This window comes from Tamandua tetradactyla, chromosome X, assembly GCF_023851605.1.
Source record: "Tamandua tetradactyla isolate mTamTet1 chromosome X, mTamTet1.pri, whole genome shotgun sequence".
NCBI classification, from domain to species: Eukaryota; Metazoa; Chordata; class Mammalia; order Pilosa; family Myrmecophagidae; genus Tamandua; species Tamandua tetradactyla.
The window spans coordinates 114,838,397-114,855,355 of record NC_135353.1 but is presented as its reverse complement, the minus strand read 5'-3'; the positions used below and the strand labels follow the sequence as shown (position 1 = coordinate 114,855,355).

The window sequence follows — 16,959 nt, the reverse complement described above, 5'->3', positions numbered from 1 at the left end:
TGCTTGCCTTCCATGCAGGAGACCTGGGCTCCAAGAAAAAAAGAAAAATCTATTGTGATGATGAATGCATGGCTATTTGATGAAACTGTAAACCACTGATTGTACACTTTGGATGATTATATGGTATGTGAATACATAATACGTATAAATAAAATTGCATTAAAAAAATACATAGGGGGTGCAAGGGTAGTTCAATGGTAGAATTCTTGCCTGCCATGCGGGAGACCCGAGTTCAATTCCCAGCCCATGCTCTTCCCAAACAAACAAACAAAGCAAGCAAACAAAAAAATGCAAAAACAAAAATTCAGCAAATGATGCTGTAATATGGGGATATTCACATGGAAAAAGAATGATCCCCACCATACAGCATACAAAAAAATAAAAATTTTTTTTAAAATGAGAGAGAGATTAAGGCATTCCCGGAAAAACAAAAACTGAGGGAATTCATCACTATACCAACCCTATAAGAAATGCTAATGGGAGTTCTTCAGGTTGAAAGGAAAGGACACTAGATAATAGATCAAAGCCACTTGAAGATACAAAGATCTCCAGTAAAGTTAATGACATGCATAAATATAAATATAAGTGCTACTATATTTTCTATTTGTAACTTCACTTCTTACTTCCTACAGGATGTGAAGTGCAAATGCATAAAAAGTAATTATAAATCAATGTTTTGGGAATCATAATATAAGTTATTTGCAACAAGATCTACATAGAGATGGAGGACAGAGGGACATAGGCACATAGTGTACATGTGGCTGGTAATGGATGGTGGTGAAGGTAGTGTAAAATTTTGAATGTGTTTAACCCCACTGAGTGTTATGCTTGGGAGTTGTTGAGATGGGGGAGTTTATGTTATATATGTTTCCACAATTCAGAAGAAAAAAAGAGCAACTAATGAGAATGAAAATTAAATGTAATCCATGATCCTTGACTAGAATTAATAATAGAGGGGTAAATGTCAAAAGGATATTATTGGGACATATGAAAAAACTGGAATACAGACTGTAAACTTCATATCACTGTTAAACTGCTTGAACTGGATAACTGTACTTTGGGTGGTTGCATAAGTAGTATCTTTATTCTCAGGAACTGTACATGAAAGCATTAAGTATTCAAGGAGTATGATTTAATTCAACATATTTTCAAATGTTTAGAAAATAGGTAACATAGCCAGATATATACATGATAGATAACAGATGGACGTATAAATAGAATGATACAGCAAATGTGGCAAAATATTAAAAATGCATGGATCTGGGCAGCTGGGTAAGGGGGTATGTTGGAGTTCTCTTTATGGGTTTTGTATTATTTTTTGTAACTGCCCTGTAAGTTTGACATTACTTCAAAATAAACATTAAAACAAAAGGAAAATAACAAGAATTGGCAAAGATGTGGAGAAATTGGAACCCTTGTGCATTGTTGATAGAATTGTAAAATGGTACAGCCACTGTGGAAAACAGTTTGATGGTTCCTCAAAAAGTTAAGCACAGACCTATCATTTGACCCCACAATTCCATGTATGTACAATTCCACTATGGGTACATACCCTAAAGAATTGAAAACAGGTATTCAAACAAATACTTGTATATGAATGTTCATAACAGCATTACTCACAATACCCAAAAGGTAGAAGCAACCCACAACAGATGCATGGATAAACAAATTGTGGCCTGTCCATACAATAGAATATTATTTGGCCATAAAAAAAAGAAATAAAGTTCTGATATAGTCTACAAACATAGATGAACCTTGAAAACATTATGCTAAGTTAAATAAGCTAGATACAGGACAATTACATGATTCCACTTATATAAAATATGTAGAATAAGCAAATATATAGAGATAGAGAGTAGATTAGAGGTTACCAGGGGCTGGGAGGAAGGGGAATTACTCATTAATTGCTTAATTAATTATAAATTAATAAATTATAAACTACATGGTTTGAATGGTGAAAAAGTTTTAGAAATGGAAGGTGGTGATGGTAGCACATTATAAAGGTAATTAATGCAACTGAATTGAACACATAAAAAATGGTTAAAATGGAAAAAATTATGCTATATATGTTATCACAATTAAAAACATCTGTAAGTCTATAAAAAAGCTAGTTGACTCTTTCTGGTCTCTGAGCTTCAACATACATGGCTTCCTCTGCCTGGAATATTCCTGCCTTTCTTTTCCCTGCTGCCATGGTATCCTACACACTGTCCCCATTTCAGCACTCAGCACAATGACTTATAACTGCTCATTTACTTCCTGTCTGTCCCCACTACATTTGGAAAACAGCATCTATCTTGTTCACCTAAAGTCTTCATGTTATCCATCTCCCAGTCTTGCTTTATTTATTATTCAACCCAATTCAACAAACATTCATTGGGCTAGATAACTCTTCAGATCAGGGAGGGAGGCAGATGAAAATCAGGCTTCTGGCTGCACTGTCTCAATAATTATTCCATGGACCAAGATTAGTAAGTACTGTTTTCCTCTGTGTGGCTTCCTTGGTGAAAAGGACAAATACAACAGCATCCAGTCTCAAGACTAAGATAAATTATCCCCAACACTTACTGCAGAGCCTTGAACATGGCAGGCAGTCAATAATTATTTGGTGAGTAAATGAGTACTTTAATTCAACAAATGTTGATTGAGCACAGACACTGCTCTCATAAAGTAGACCTTCTACAGAAGGACTCAGACAGGTGGTGCCAAAATAGTTGCACATAGTGGTAAGTGCTATAAGGAAAATAAAGCAGGGAAGGGAATGGTAAATGAATGAGTGAGTAAGAAGCTGCATGAAGGGAAATGAGAAAATTGAGTGATGAACTTTATAGATGGCATTTAATTTCCACAACAAAGCAGGGCATCTTGTACAGTACTCAAAGGGAAGTGTTGCACAATGGTTAAAAGTATAATCTGGGTTAAAAGTACAGACCTGGGTTTGAATCTCACCTCTGCCACTTACTAGCTTTGTGAATTTAAGCAACTCACTCTACCTCTCTGTGCTTCACTTTCTGCATCTGTAAAATGGGAGTATTAATAGTATCTATTTTAGTGCGGACCGCGGTGGCTCAGCAGGCAAGAATGCTTGCCTGCCATGCCAGAGGACCCGGGTTCGATTCCCGGTGCCTGCCCATGTAAAAAAAAAAAAATTTATAGGGCTGTTATGAGGATTAAATGAACTAAAATAGGTGAAGTTTTAGAAGAGTACCTAGCACCTGATAAGTGTTAGCTATTATCATCATCAATATTATTCTAATTTAACAGATGAGGAATCTGAATTTCAAAGAGGTTAAGTAACTTGTTGGAGATTATGAAACTAATAAGTAGCAGAGCAGAATAAAAATCCAGGTCATGTGACTCTATTATACCCTACAATATATAACTACAATACAATGTGAGTTGTTTGTAAAGGTAACACCCAGTGCTATGTGAGCACTACTTCTTCCAGGGATGCAGAACTAAGCGGGGACTGAGAGGGAAGCTTGAGAGGTGACAAGATTGCCCAGAATTCTGTCTGGTTTCTTGTCTGTTCAACCTCTGCTCTCTGAGGGTGCACAAAGAACCAGGTCCTATTACCACTGTGCCCTGGAAAGACACTATCTTCATTCATAAACAAAGAGGAAGAAAAGTACATTTCACCTTCCTTCACTATCTAAAAAATATCAGAAAAATCCAAGTCAATCTCTGATTTCCTGCAACCAGCTTGACCAGGCAGAACACAATCTATAAAAACAGGGACAGATCATCCCTAGAAACGGAGGTATCCACCACTCCAGCCAGTGGCACACAGGAATTGGAGGAATGCAAAGCATATTCAGCGCACCTGGGAAGCTTTTCCCTCATCTACCCAGGCCCTGGCACGTGGTCTGCGATATAACAGGCTTCACTAAAATTTGGATAAACCAACACAGTAACTTCACATTCATTGACATGCACACAAACAGGCTATAATCTCAGTCTTTGAATACAATCAACCTTCTTGTGATCCCTTCAGTTACAGCTCTACTACACTCTTCTTTATACAAAACTCCTCAAAATAGAGTCATCCTTGACTTCTTCCACAACCCCAATCCAATCAGCAAACCCTAAATCAACATATTTTCAGAATCCAACCACTTCTCATCACCACTATGTTGTCCAAGGTACCACTGCCTAACTAGACCAGTGTTTCTCAAATTTTAGGAAATCTCTGGAGGCCCTGTTAAAACACAGATTCCCACCTAGGCATTAGAGCTAAGACTATAAAACTTTTAGAAGAAAATGTAGGGAAATATAAAACTTGACATAGGCGGCAGTTTCCTAGATCTTACAACCAAAGCATGAACATGTAAGAAAGAAATAGATAAATGGTAACTCCTCAAAATTAAACACTTTTTCAAAGAACTTTGTCAAGAAAGTAAAAAGGCAGCCTATGCAATGAGAGACAATATTTCGAAACCACATATCAGATAAGGGTTTAATATCCAGAATATATGAAGAGATTCTTCAATCTGACAACAAAAAGACAAAAACCCAATTTAAAAATGGGCAAAAGACACAAACAGACACTTCTCAGAAGAAGAAATACAAATAGCTAAAAGGCACATGAAAAGATACTCAACTTCCCTGGCTATCAGGGAAATGCAAATCATAGCCACAATGAGGTATCATCTCATACCCACTAGAATGGCCAGTATCAAAAAAACAGAAAATTATAAGTCCTGGAGAGGATGTGGAGAAAAAGGCACATTTATCCACTGTTGGTGGGACTGTCAAATGGTACAACTGCTCTGGAAAGCAGTTTGGATATTCCTTAGGAAGCAAAGTATAGAACTACCATATGATCCAGCAATCCCATTGCTAGGTATATATTCAGAGGACATGAGGGCAAAAACACAAACGGACTTTTGTACACCTATGTTTACAGCAGCATTATTTAAAATTCCCAAGAGACAGAAACAGCCCAAATGTCCATCAACAGAATGAGTGGCTAAACAAGCTGTGGTTAATACATACGATGGACACAGCTGTTAGATAGAATAAAGTCATGAAGCATTTAACAACATGGATGGATCTTGAAGACATTATGCTGAGTGAAATTAGCCAGAAACAAAAGGTCAAACACTGTATGGTCTGACTAAAAATTCAGAAATGGATAGCACAATACTACTTGATTGTAGCACAATAATGTAAGTACACTGAATGAAGCTGAATATGAGAATGATAGAGTGAAAAGGGCTGGGGGCACATATAAAACCAGAAGGAAAGATAGACAACAAAGACTGAGATGGTATAATAGGAATGCCTAGAGTGTACAATGCTAGTGACTAAATGCACAAATTAAAAAATGTTTTTGCATAAGGAAGAACAAAGGAATGTCAGTATGGCAGGGTGTTGAAAATAGATAGCTAATCATATTTTAAAACTTCAACTTCTGTGTGAGACTAAAGGGAGAAATGCTTATTTGTTGCAAATTTATATTTTGACTAGTACATTTCCTAATTTAACTTGTATTGTCAGTTTAATTGAACACCATAAGTACATGGAACCTTGAAAAGGGCATGAGATTTTGTTGGTTTGTCCAGGTTAGTGTGATGCCCCAATAAATCCTGGAGTGATTTGAACAGTGAACAAAGAAATATTTTCAAAGTCCCCTTGGGGGAATGGGGAGAAATGGGGAAAAATTCAACTTTTCCATTTGGAGAATTACTGATATTCTCGCAAGCAGCAGGGACAACCAAATCAACAGGCTGAACCCTCAATCTTGGGGCTTGCCCCTATGAAACATCCCTGTAAAGGATAGGCTAAACCTACTTAAAATTCTGCCTAAGAGTCACCCCCAGAGAACCTCTGTTGTTGTTCAGATGTGGCTTCTCTCTCTCTAAGCCGACATGGCAAGTGAACTCACTGCCCTCCCACCTCTACACGGGACATGACTCCCAGGGGAGTAAACCTCCCTGGCAACGTGGGACAGAAATCCTGGGATGAGTTGGGACTCAACATCAAGGGACTGAGAAAAACTTACTGACCAAAAGGGGGAAGAGAAATGAGACAAAATAAAGTCAGTGGCTGAGAGATTTCAGAGTCGAGAGGTTATCCTGGAGGTTATGTTATTCTTACACATTATATAGATTTTCCCCCTTTTTAGCTTATGGTGCATTAGAGTGGCTAGAGGGAAGTACCAGAAACTGTTGAGCTGTGTTCCAGTAGTCACGTTTCTTGAAGATGATTGTATAATGATACAGCTTTTGCAATGTGACTGTGTGATTGTGAAAACCTTGTATCTGATGCTCCTTTTATCTATGGTATGGATAGATCAGTAAAAAAATATGGATAAAAAATAAACAAATGGGGGAACAAAGGTTAAAATAAATTGAGTAGATGGAAATACTAGTGGTCAATGAGAGGGAGGGGTAAGGGGTATGGCATGTATGAGTTTTTTCTTTTTTTTTTCTTTATTTCTTTTGCCAGAGAGATGCAAATGTTAAAAATGATCACGGTGATGAATATGCAACTATGTGATGATATTATGAGCCACTGATTGTACACAATATATAGAATATCTGTATGTTTGTTTGTTGTTTACAATAAAATTGTTTTTTTTTAAAAAAAAAAAAAAAAACAGATTCCTGGACCCCACATGCAGAGATCTGATTCTGTCAATACATTTGCATTCCTAACAAGCTTCTAGGTGATGCTGATACTACTGGTCCAAGCACCACACTTCAAAGAATCTTCCACTCTTGCTCCCCACCTTGAGTCTGTTCTCACAACAGCCAAAACCTAAATCAGATCAAAACTCTCCTTTGCTCAAAATCTTGCCTTGACTCCCACCCCATCTGGAAAAAAAACAATCGATAGTAAGCCCTACAGCTGTGTTTCTCAAACATTAGCATGCATCAGAATCACCTAGAGAGCTTGTTAAAGCATACTTTTCTGGATCCTTCTCCTAAAGTTTCTGATTCAGTAAGTCTGGAATGGGATATGACAATGTGCCTAACCAGTTACCCATATGATGCTGAGCCTCCAGGTCTAAGCACCACCCTATGAGAATCACTGCTCTACATGATTTGCTTCCAAATATACCAATAATTGCATTAAATATAAGTGATCTAACTATTCCAGTTAAAATACAGATGCTGGCAGACTTTATAAAAATCTATAAAAAATATGCTGCATATAAGAAATTCACTTTGAATATAAACGATACAAGTAGGTTGAAAGTAAAAGGATGGAAAATGATATACCATACAAAACATTAATAAAAAGAAAACAGGAATATGAGTAAGGAAGACATTGCCTTATTTTAGAACTACACCTATTCTATGGGACAAAGGAAGAAAGGTTTATTTTGTCCAGAATCTAAATTTTCAGTAGCACATAATCTAACTCAACCTGTCTGGATAGATCATTTAAACAATCCAAACACAGGGAGCCCAGAATAAGAATGAGAGCCTTTAATCCTGTATAGCTTAATGTATCTGGGTATACCCCAGAGTATATTAAGCAGATAATAAAAAAATATTGGCAAAGTCCGTTGCAGGATTGGGGAAACAATATGGAACTATTAAACTTCACCACCAGGGAAACCCTAGATACTGTGTTGAACATTAGGTTCACCCAAATCCAGAGGACAAGCCCTTGATCTTGAGGCTTGCTCTTATGAAGCTTACATATGTAGCAGAGAAGCTTAGCCTACCTATAGGTATGCCTAAGAGTTCCTCTGGAGGACCTCTTTTGTGCTCAGATGTGGCCTCTCTCTCTTAACGCCCAACTCTGCAAGTGAAACCATTGCCCCCTCCCCTACATGGGACATGATATCCAGGTATGAAAGTCTCCCTGGTGGCGTGGGAGATGACCCTCAGGAATGAGTCTGACCCTGGCACCATGGAATAAATAATGCCATCTTGACCAAAATGGGGAAAAGAAGTGTGACAAATAAGATATCAGTGGCTGAGAGAGTTCAAATAGAGTCGAGAAGCTACTCTAGAGGTCACTCTTATGCAAGTGTCAATTAGACATTGCTACTATCATAACTTGCCAAACCCAAAAAAAAACCATTCCTGCCAATCCTAAAGAACACCTAGGGTGTTATATAAGATTCTACAAAGGTTCCATGCATTAGGGTAACTTTCCAGAAATCTACAATCTCCAGATAGGTCCCTGGACCAGACAAGACCTGAAATGCAGAGGGCCCACCTTTCCAGAACATCAACTAGTTCCATCCCCCAATCCCATATTATCGAAAGCCCCTTTCAACATGAAAATGTTAGAATGGCCTGAGCCTAAATACCCATAAAGAGTGAGAGAAAGATTAAAGTTGATGGTAGAGCTATACAGGGAAGGTCGGGTTTAACAAACTGAATCAGTATATTGATATTTCTTTTAGTGTCCAGTACCTTAGAGCAGCTAGAAATAAAAACCTAAAGGTGTGGAATTATAACCCATACCAAACTCTGAAATTGGTTCCACAACTCATTGTTGCAATGTACTTTGAAATTTATTGCTTTTTTGTATATTTGTTATTTTTCACAATAAAAAAAAAACGCTTAAGAAAGAAAGCAGGAGTAGCTATATCACCAGATAAAGTAGACTTCTGAGCAAAGAAAATCACTAGAGACAGAGAAGAATATTACCTAATGGTAAAAGGTTTAATTCACCAAGACAACGTATCATTCCTTAATGTGTATCACTAACAACAGAGCCACAAAATATGTGATGCAAAAACTCATAGAATGGAAAAGAGAACCAGAAAAATCCATAATTATGTCAGAAATTTCAACAGTTTCCTCTCAACAATAAATCAAACAAGTTAGACAGAAAACCAGCAAGAATAAGAGAATTCAACATCCCCATCAACCAAGAGAAGTTAAATGACATTTATGAACATTCCACCTAAAAACAGCAGAATACACATTCTTTTCAAGTGACCATGAAACATTTAGCAAGATAGACCATATCCTGAACCATAAAACAAACTTCAACAAATTTAAAAGATATGAAATCATACAGAGTATATTCTCTGATCACTATAGAATCAGACTAAAAATCAGTAATAGAAAGATAACAGGAAAAATCTATTACAGTGGAAAATAAAACATTTCCTTTATAATCCATGGGTCAAAGAAATCTAAAAGGAAATTTTAAAGTACACTGAACTACATAAAAATTTAAATACAATATATCAAAATTTGTGAGACACGGGTAAATCAGTGCTGAAAGGGAAATTTATAGCGCTAAATGCTTACATTAGGAAAAGAGAAAAGTCTCAAATCAATAATCTAAGCTCCCACCTCAAGAAAACAGAAAGTGAGGAGCAAAATAAACCCAAAGCAAGCAGAAGAAAGGAAATCATAATACAGTGCAGAAATCAATGAAAGCGAAAATAGAAAAGACAACAGAGACAGTCAATAAAATAAAATCTGGTTCTTTGAAAAGATCAGTAAAATTGACACACCGTTAACAAGACTGACAAAGAAAAAGAGAGAAAAGATGTAAATTATCAGTATCAGGAATGAAACAGGATATCACTACAGATCCTGCAGATGTCAAAAGGATAAGCAAGGCCAGCACGATGGTGGCTCAGCAGCAGGGTTTTTGCCTGCCACGCCAGAGACCCGGGTTTGATTACTGGTGCCCGCCCAAGGGAACCAAAAAAAACGGATAAGGGAATAGTGTGAACAATCCAACAAACATAAAGTTAACAACTTAGATAAATGAATCAATTTCTTGGAAAGCACAAATTACTACAAGACACCCAATATGAAATAGATAATTTGAATAGTCCTGCAACTATTAAATAAATTGAATTCATAATTTAAAAACTCCCAAATTCATCAAATAGTTTGGGAAAGCAATTGGCCTAGTGTCTGGCACATTAAAATAGGCACATCCTATTTTATTCAAATCCTCAGTCACTCTCAAGGAATTTGAGGCTTCTCAGAGAAGAAATCCTTTGCTAACAACAGTTAGAATTTGAACTCAGATCTTCTGGCTCTGAAATCAGTGTCATTTCCTCTACAGTTTACAGTCCAAGCTACAGCTACCCACTTGGAGATGTGCCAATCAATAGGTTTTATAGACATAAAGACTGTAAGTGGGTGAAGCTTTTGCCAAAACCCCAGATATCAATAAATGCTTGCCAATTAGCTTTCTCCACCAGTGTACAGCAATGATCTGCAAACTTTAAGGAGCACTGAATCACGTTTGTGAAAGTAAGGACTGCTGGCTCCCAGATCCAGCCTGAGAATTTGCATTTTTAACATGTTCCCCGGTTGATGAATCACACTTTGAGAATGACTGGTGTACAGTAATGACGCTTTAGCCCACCCATCCCTCAATAATATCAGAAGCTGTGATACTCCACAGAAGGGGAAGGAATTGAGATAGGATAATGTTCTAAATCAGTTGTTTTTGAGGGTATCCTCTAGTCATCTACAGGACCAGAAATCTGGAGGTTGGCATTTTTATACGTTAACAGGTCTTCCAAGTGATTTTGATGCCAAAGTTTGAGAACCACTGCTCTACAAATCAAAAGTGTTTTTGTAAAACCCAGGTATTTACAGTAGGAAGTATAGAACTATACCCTATTCTTTCCACTTCTAAGAACCTGGGCTCTGGAGTCAACAATCCTAAATTCAAGTCCAGACTTAGAAATCATTTAATTTCCTTGAGTTCCATATTCTTATCAGCAAAATAAAATTGTCACCTCCCTTTCTATAACTTTTCTAAATGTTTCATGGTCACTTGAAAAGAATGTATATACTGCTGTTTTTAGGTGGATTGACATTTTATATGACAATCCTTAACTGAACTTCAAGAAATCTATCCTATGGAAGTCATCACAGATATGAACAGATTTATATCACCACCAGGCACTTGTGGATTTAAAATCTGAGGCTTAACTATAGTGAACAACTATTAAAAGCCCATAATATTTAGCAATTTTTAATTGTGCTAAAAGTATGCAAACTTAAATGGAGCACTGTGAACTTGGGGGGTATATGTGTGAAGAGGGGGAAGCAATGCATTAAGTAAGACTGGCCACTTGCCAAGGAACTAATTCTTAGCTGGCTTCCTTGTTCTCAGACAGCCTATAATGAAAAGCATAAGAAGCAATAAAAACTTGAGATTTTTTCACAGGAAAAAAATTAAGACAGTTAACTTGTATCTGGGTGTGCACAATAACACAGGACTCACCAAAGAAACATGATTAAGGAGGGGTCTGGCTCATATACCCATTTCCATATTTATAAATTAGGAATTCTTAAAATCCTCAGTGGTGTTCCTTGTAAATGTCAGGTGTCTACTGTACACAGATGTTCACCACAATCATTTTTTTCATTTTTGTTTTAAGCAGTACTCATATCAAGATACAACATATTTCCAGAACCCCCCAAATTTCCCTCACATCACAACACTATTTATAATATAAGAAAAGTACCAATAACCTAATTGTCCAGCCACAGAGGAAATGACCAAGTAACTGATGACACATACATATGGCAGAGCAACAGAAATCATGTTTATGATAAAATATTTAATGACCTGGTAAAACACATTATAACGTTAAGTTGGAAAAAAAGATACAAAATGCTATTCAGGATACAATCCCATTTTGTAAAAACGTGTTTATATTCAAAGTCAAAAGACAGGAGTTAATGCAACAAAATATTTAACAGTGGGTTATGCTGTATGGTAAATTCATAGGTGATTTTTATTTTCTTCTTTATTCGTTTTCTGTATGTTCTACAACGAGTATGTCTCAGCTACATAATCAGAAAAAAAATTAGAACTTATTCAAAAGAATAGTCTCTAACTTTCAGGCTAGGGTGTGGATTAAATAATTTATACAGACTCTGTCATGGGGTCTGGCACAGAGTAAGTACTCAGGAAGCATTTTTTTCCTGTTCCCTGGTTTCTAAATTTTGGGGTCTGAATTTATACACTTTCCAGGTCTGAACGTACACACTTTGCAAACAATCCAAAGCAAAGGTCAAAAGCAATAACTTTTTTCATGAAGACTCAATTCATTCACTCAAAAATGTACTTAGCATCTTTTATATTTGGCATTGAAATAGGTTCAGGAGATATCAAAAAAAGAAGACAACTCTACCTTCAGGGAGGTCTGTCTAATGACTGATGCAGACATATTTATAACTATTATATGAAATAATTACTTTAATAAGGATGCATACAAAGTACAATAGGACCCCAGAGGAAGGTCTTTTACAGAGATGGTATTCTGTGAGCTATAAAAGGGAGGACATTAGTGAGAAAAGTACTTTCAGACACAGAGGCATGAAGGAGTATAAAATTTTCCTAGAACTATAAATAGTTCAGCCTTGCTGGTACATAAAAAACAAAGGAGGAAGAGTAGAGGGAAGTGAGACTCAACAAGTAGATCACAAAAGGTCTTGTCTGTCACACAAAGGAGATGGGATTTTATCCTGTAGTGAAAGCACTGAAAGAAGAATTTTAAGCACTCTGCTTGATCAATACTAGCAAAGATACCAGGTAGCCTGAAAGACATCTTAATCCCCAGTTATTTGCAAGGGAAAGAAAATGCCCCACCCTCAGGTCTATCCTCTCTTAAATGAAATGACATGAGGCAGGAAATACGACTGTGCACCTATTACACATTAAATGCTCAATAAAGATCAGTTAAATGTGAATTTGTCTTGTAGATGCACTGCATAGGGTAGTCAGTCCCTGTTGAAAACAGAATTTTAGTAGCACCAGTATGTTCAGTTTGGTTTTGGGCAATGATAACAGGAATGGCTCCTATGACAACAGAAAATTCTAGAATCTAACATGCAACAGGAGGAGGACACCACATAATATTTTGTTTTTCCACACTATACAAATTCTCTCATGGATGTCTTTCCATAGCTGATATGTAAGTCCCAATAATGAGATAATATTACTGTTTTATTCCACGCACTAGCTTCTCTGGAATCCTGAGTGACAGGTGCTTATGTGCACACATGGTTAACTGGAGGGATTTCATTAGTGGTTTTACTCCCACTGTTTTACCCATACCTCTTCTGTTTAATTCAATTTAGTTGGATGGCTCTGCAGACAAATACTGTAGAAATCAAATACCTTTGCTTTCCTGCCTCCATTTAAATGCAAACAAAATGTTCTACATAATCAACACAAATTTGATATATTTTATAGATGAAGACAATGAGGCACAGAAAAGCAAAGCAACTTCCTCAAGGTCACAATGATAGTATCTTGCAAAGCCTCGACTCAAATCTACTTGCGCTAGACTCAAATATCTCAAAAATGCAGTACTGACTCCCCCAAACCCAGTGTCTGAGGTAAAACAAAGCTGTCAGAACACAAAAACTGATACTTTCTTTCTGATATAAAAATGGGGTTTTATAAATCTAAAAAATATACATTAAAAAGAAGGGTAAAAAGAAGAAATGCACAAGAGAAAAAGAAGCCAGAGACAAATTTCAGCTAGTAGGCTGGATTTAATCCTTGGTGAAAGAGGAAAAAAGTTTCTGAACAGGAACCCTAAAAAGAGAGAGAAGAAAAGGAGAGAGCAAAGTGAGCACCTGGCCACTGCACCATGTCCAGCCTGGCCTAGCCTCCTCACCTGCCATGAAACCAGTCCTGGCACATGTCACATTCGATCATGAAGCGGGTCACATCATAAGGCAGCCGGCATAGGCAATACACTGGCACCGAGGCCATCTTCACCCGGCCTTGGAGCGTTCGGCGACTGGCCAGGTTCGTGTTGTCAAACGGTGCAGGAGGCAGCGGCACACGTCCTTTCCGGACGACGGCTGGACACAAATAACACTTTTTACAGAGTGAATCAGGTCCCCCAGGGTACCAAGTCTCTTAGTTCACAAATGGGGAGTTACTGCTGCCGGGATGCAACACAGCTGGTGAGGCTGTAGGGGGCAACAGGAGAAAGTCCACCCGGCCTTCAGAATTTCTTTAACAAATAAAGAACATCGCTCAGCCATTGAGGCTTTTTTCCCCTTAACCTTCTTAGGCCTCCACAGTCAGGGAATTATCTGCCGCTTTTTCAGGAAGGTTCTTTAATCCCTCACTGAACCCTCTCCTTGCTTGCTCCCTTGCTTCCAGGGCTCCCTTTATTACGACGCAAACCACAGCCTGAAGAATGAGGCTGAGGGTTCCTAAGCAAAAGAACACTTCTATCACCCCCAAAATAGGGGCAACTAGAGAGAGATGAGGGATCCTTGAAAATCTGCTCAGATCACTCGAAAATTATCTCAGTTCTTCAGGAACAAGCCATACAAAACTAGGTGCCCAACTCAAATCCCAGTTCTGGGGCTGTGTTTTGAGAGTTTAAATGATCTTTTGTCTTCATCCTCAAAAATCACTCTTTCCCCGAACAGTCATCAGTCTCGCCACCCCCAAAACCTAAATAAATCTCTATTCCAAAACCGATCAGATCGTCCTCTACTTCAAAGATGTCAGGGCTCTCGTCGCACCGCTAAAACTAAAAAGGATCTTTTCAAAACCCCTGAGACTGACTAGAATTTCCTCACACTCCTGAAACTAAACGAGACTTTTATTCACCCCTCAGAAACTGGCAGGCATTTCCTCACGGTCCCCCCAAACTGACAGGAACCTACTGTCCCTCGAAACTGACAAGGATCTCACCATAGATCCTGAAACTGACAGGAACCTACTTAAACTTAGGAGACTCTCTTCAAGCCTCCCAAACTGACAGGAACCTACTCACACCACAAACCTGACAGTAATGTCTTCGGTTCCGAACCCTACCCGGACCTCCTCATCCCCAAAGACGCAAGGACTCCTCACGCCGGCAGAGCTCAGTCCCACCAACACGCCGGCGACCGGGTTCGCCGCTCGGCGCCTCGCTTGCGGAGGCTCTGCCGGCAGTTCCGGCCCGACCGGCGGCGCGCGCCGAATTCTGGGATCGTCACGGTTAACACTGCGAACCTCGACCCACCCGCTGGGTCGCGCGGCCCCGGCCGCTCGGTGGTGCTTTCGGCCAGCCTTCTCCACGGCACTCCCCCGCCCCCCGCCCCGTCCCTAACCCGGCCGCTAAGGCCTACTGGAGACCGCGGCTCTGGCCTAGGCCGGCGGCCGCCCAGTAATGGAGCAAGCGGCGTTGTCGCTGAGCCGGCAGGAGATGGCCGCGAGCAAACCAACGAGAAATGAGATGAATCGGCTGCGAGGTCCAAGAAAACGGCCGGAAAAGTCTCTGGGAGAAGCCCAGTGGCAATAGTGGGCAATTCGGAGTAGTCAATAAAGTTTATTCAAAACAACGAGGAAGTTGAGGCGGAGAGGGGGAGGAGAAATATGGGGTAAACAGGTACCATATTGAGAGTGGCGGCAATGCCGTGAGGAGGCGAACCCAACCGCCATCTTATGAAGGCCGGACACTTGAGGTAACCGCGGCAGAGACAGGGAAGGGAAGAGAAGCCAGCTCCGCGTGACGTCATCAGGGGGTGGAACGTCACCTTGAAAAAGGGAGGTTGGACTAAAGCTGTCTTTGACTGAGGGCGCCTCTTCTCAAAGCGCCCAATTGAAGCTGGAGACCTTGAGCAGAGAGGCGGGGAGACCGCCATCTTAGGCGAGGCAGTCAGCACCATTTTGAGCGGGGCCGGGCATTTCCTAACCTTCCTTCCTTCCTTCCTCCACCAGGCAAACAAGGAGTTAAGCACACATACACCCCTACCCCCTCCTCCCCAGCCTTCTCCTATGAGAAGTGACTCGAAACTGCATAGTTAGTAGGTGGAGGCAGAGGTAGAGGCAGAGTACGCACAGCGGCTCCCGCTCACTGAGCACCTTCAGTGTGTCAGGATCTTCACACGATCTCCGTGTGTTTATTCTTCACTCTACGAGGGAAGCCCAGTTATTATCTCGTTTGACAAATGAAAATACAGGTTTGACAAATGAAAGCACAGGTTTTGAGAAGCCAAGCGACTTGTGTTTCATGGCTGGGAAGTTGAACCTTAACACCCTTTACTTGCCCTGCGTTACATCCTCAGTTATCTCTGTAAAGCCTCTATCAACTTCCAAGTTCCCTCTGAACTCCCTTCTTTTACCCTACAGTTGACAGTTTCACATCAATTCATTTCAAACACAGGTCATACATTTTCATGCAACTGTTCAAAGATGCAAAAAGAGGGAACAAGAAGAGAAGAGCCAGAATGTTCTAGAAAATTCTCTAGGGCTTCTCTTACAGCGTGACTCACATTCTTAAAGGGTCCCTTTAAGAACTGTGTGTGCACACCAATTTCCGAACCAGTGACAATGAGATAGGCCTTGGGGATACAGTGATGAATAAAAGGGCCACTGCTGTAAGAAATCAGTCAGTGCAGGAGACAAGCTGTCAAGTAAACAATTGGAATACAACGTCCAGTAAGCATACACATATCTCTTTCAAAGTACAAAATGAAAGTACAAAAGAGCCCCAGAAGATGCTTGCTGCTATGGAGGAAGACTTCAGGGAAGACTTGGGGGATATATAAAAGTGCAATAAATAAGAACGTTGTACGTGAAAGAATATGTGCAAATGCACGGGGGTACATGGGAGAACATTTGCCAAGAGAAGTTCTATATTATTGGAATAAAAAGTAAGGCAAAAAAAGATTGGTAGGAGGTCAAACAGGCAGGGATCAGTCATGAAAGTTTACAGAAATGCAGAAGGGGTAGGGTAGGTTTTATCCTGTAAGCAATAAGAAGTCACTGAAGGTTTTTGAGCAGGAATAACTGAGTCACATTTATGTCTTACCCAGAGGAACATTCAGGTTTAGTGGAACCTGAAGCTTATACAATTTGAGGGGGGGGGGGGCATCTTTAAGAAGAAGATAGGCATACAAATACAAAATTAGGATCAAAGGTTGACAAAAAGAGTATTTCTAGAAGCCATTCCTACACCTGGGTTAACAATTATACATAAAAGCAATAAAAAAAAAACAGGTAAATGTCTCACTAAACCGAAATGAAATGTATCCCTAA

The 16,959-nt window shown here is 39.3% G+C and overlaps 1 protein-coding gene across 8 annotated transcripts in view; it reads right to left on the bottom strand.

Moving 5' to 3' along the window:
- Positions 1-15,228, bottom strand: part of PHF8 (PHD finger protein 8) — a 178,891-nt gene extending 163,663 nt beyond the window's left edge. For 5 of the 8 annotated variants that reach the window (XR_013169558.1, XM_077146598.1, XM_077146600.1 and 2 more), the window contains exons 1-2: positions 14,720-15,228; positions 13,589-13,778 (exon numbers count right to left, since the gene is read on the bottom strand). Coding sequence is in view for 7 of the 8 variants with exons in the window: in XM_077146598.1 (XP_077002713.1) it covers positions 13,589-13,686 (98 nt within the window). In the remaining variant the exon portion in view is untranslated. Of the gene's footprint in view, positions 1-13,588; positions 13,779-14,710 lie in introns of those variants that run through there. The other 3 variants (XM_077146606.1, XM_077146605.1, XM_077146599.1) reach the window with 2 other exon arrangements.
- Between the last annotated feature and the right edge of the window lie 1,731 nt (positions 15,229-16,959).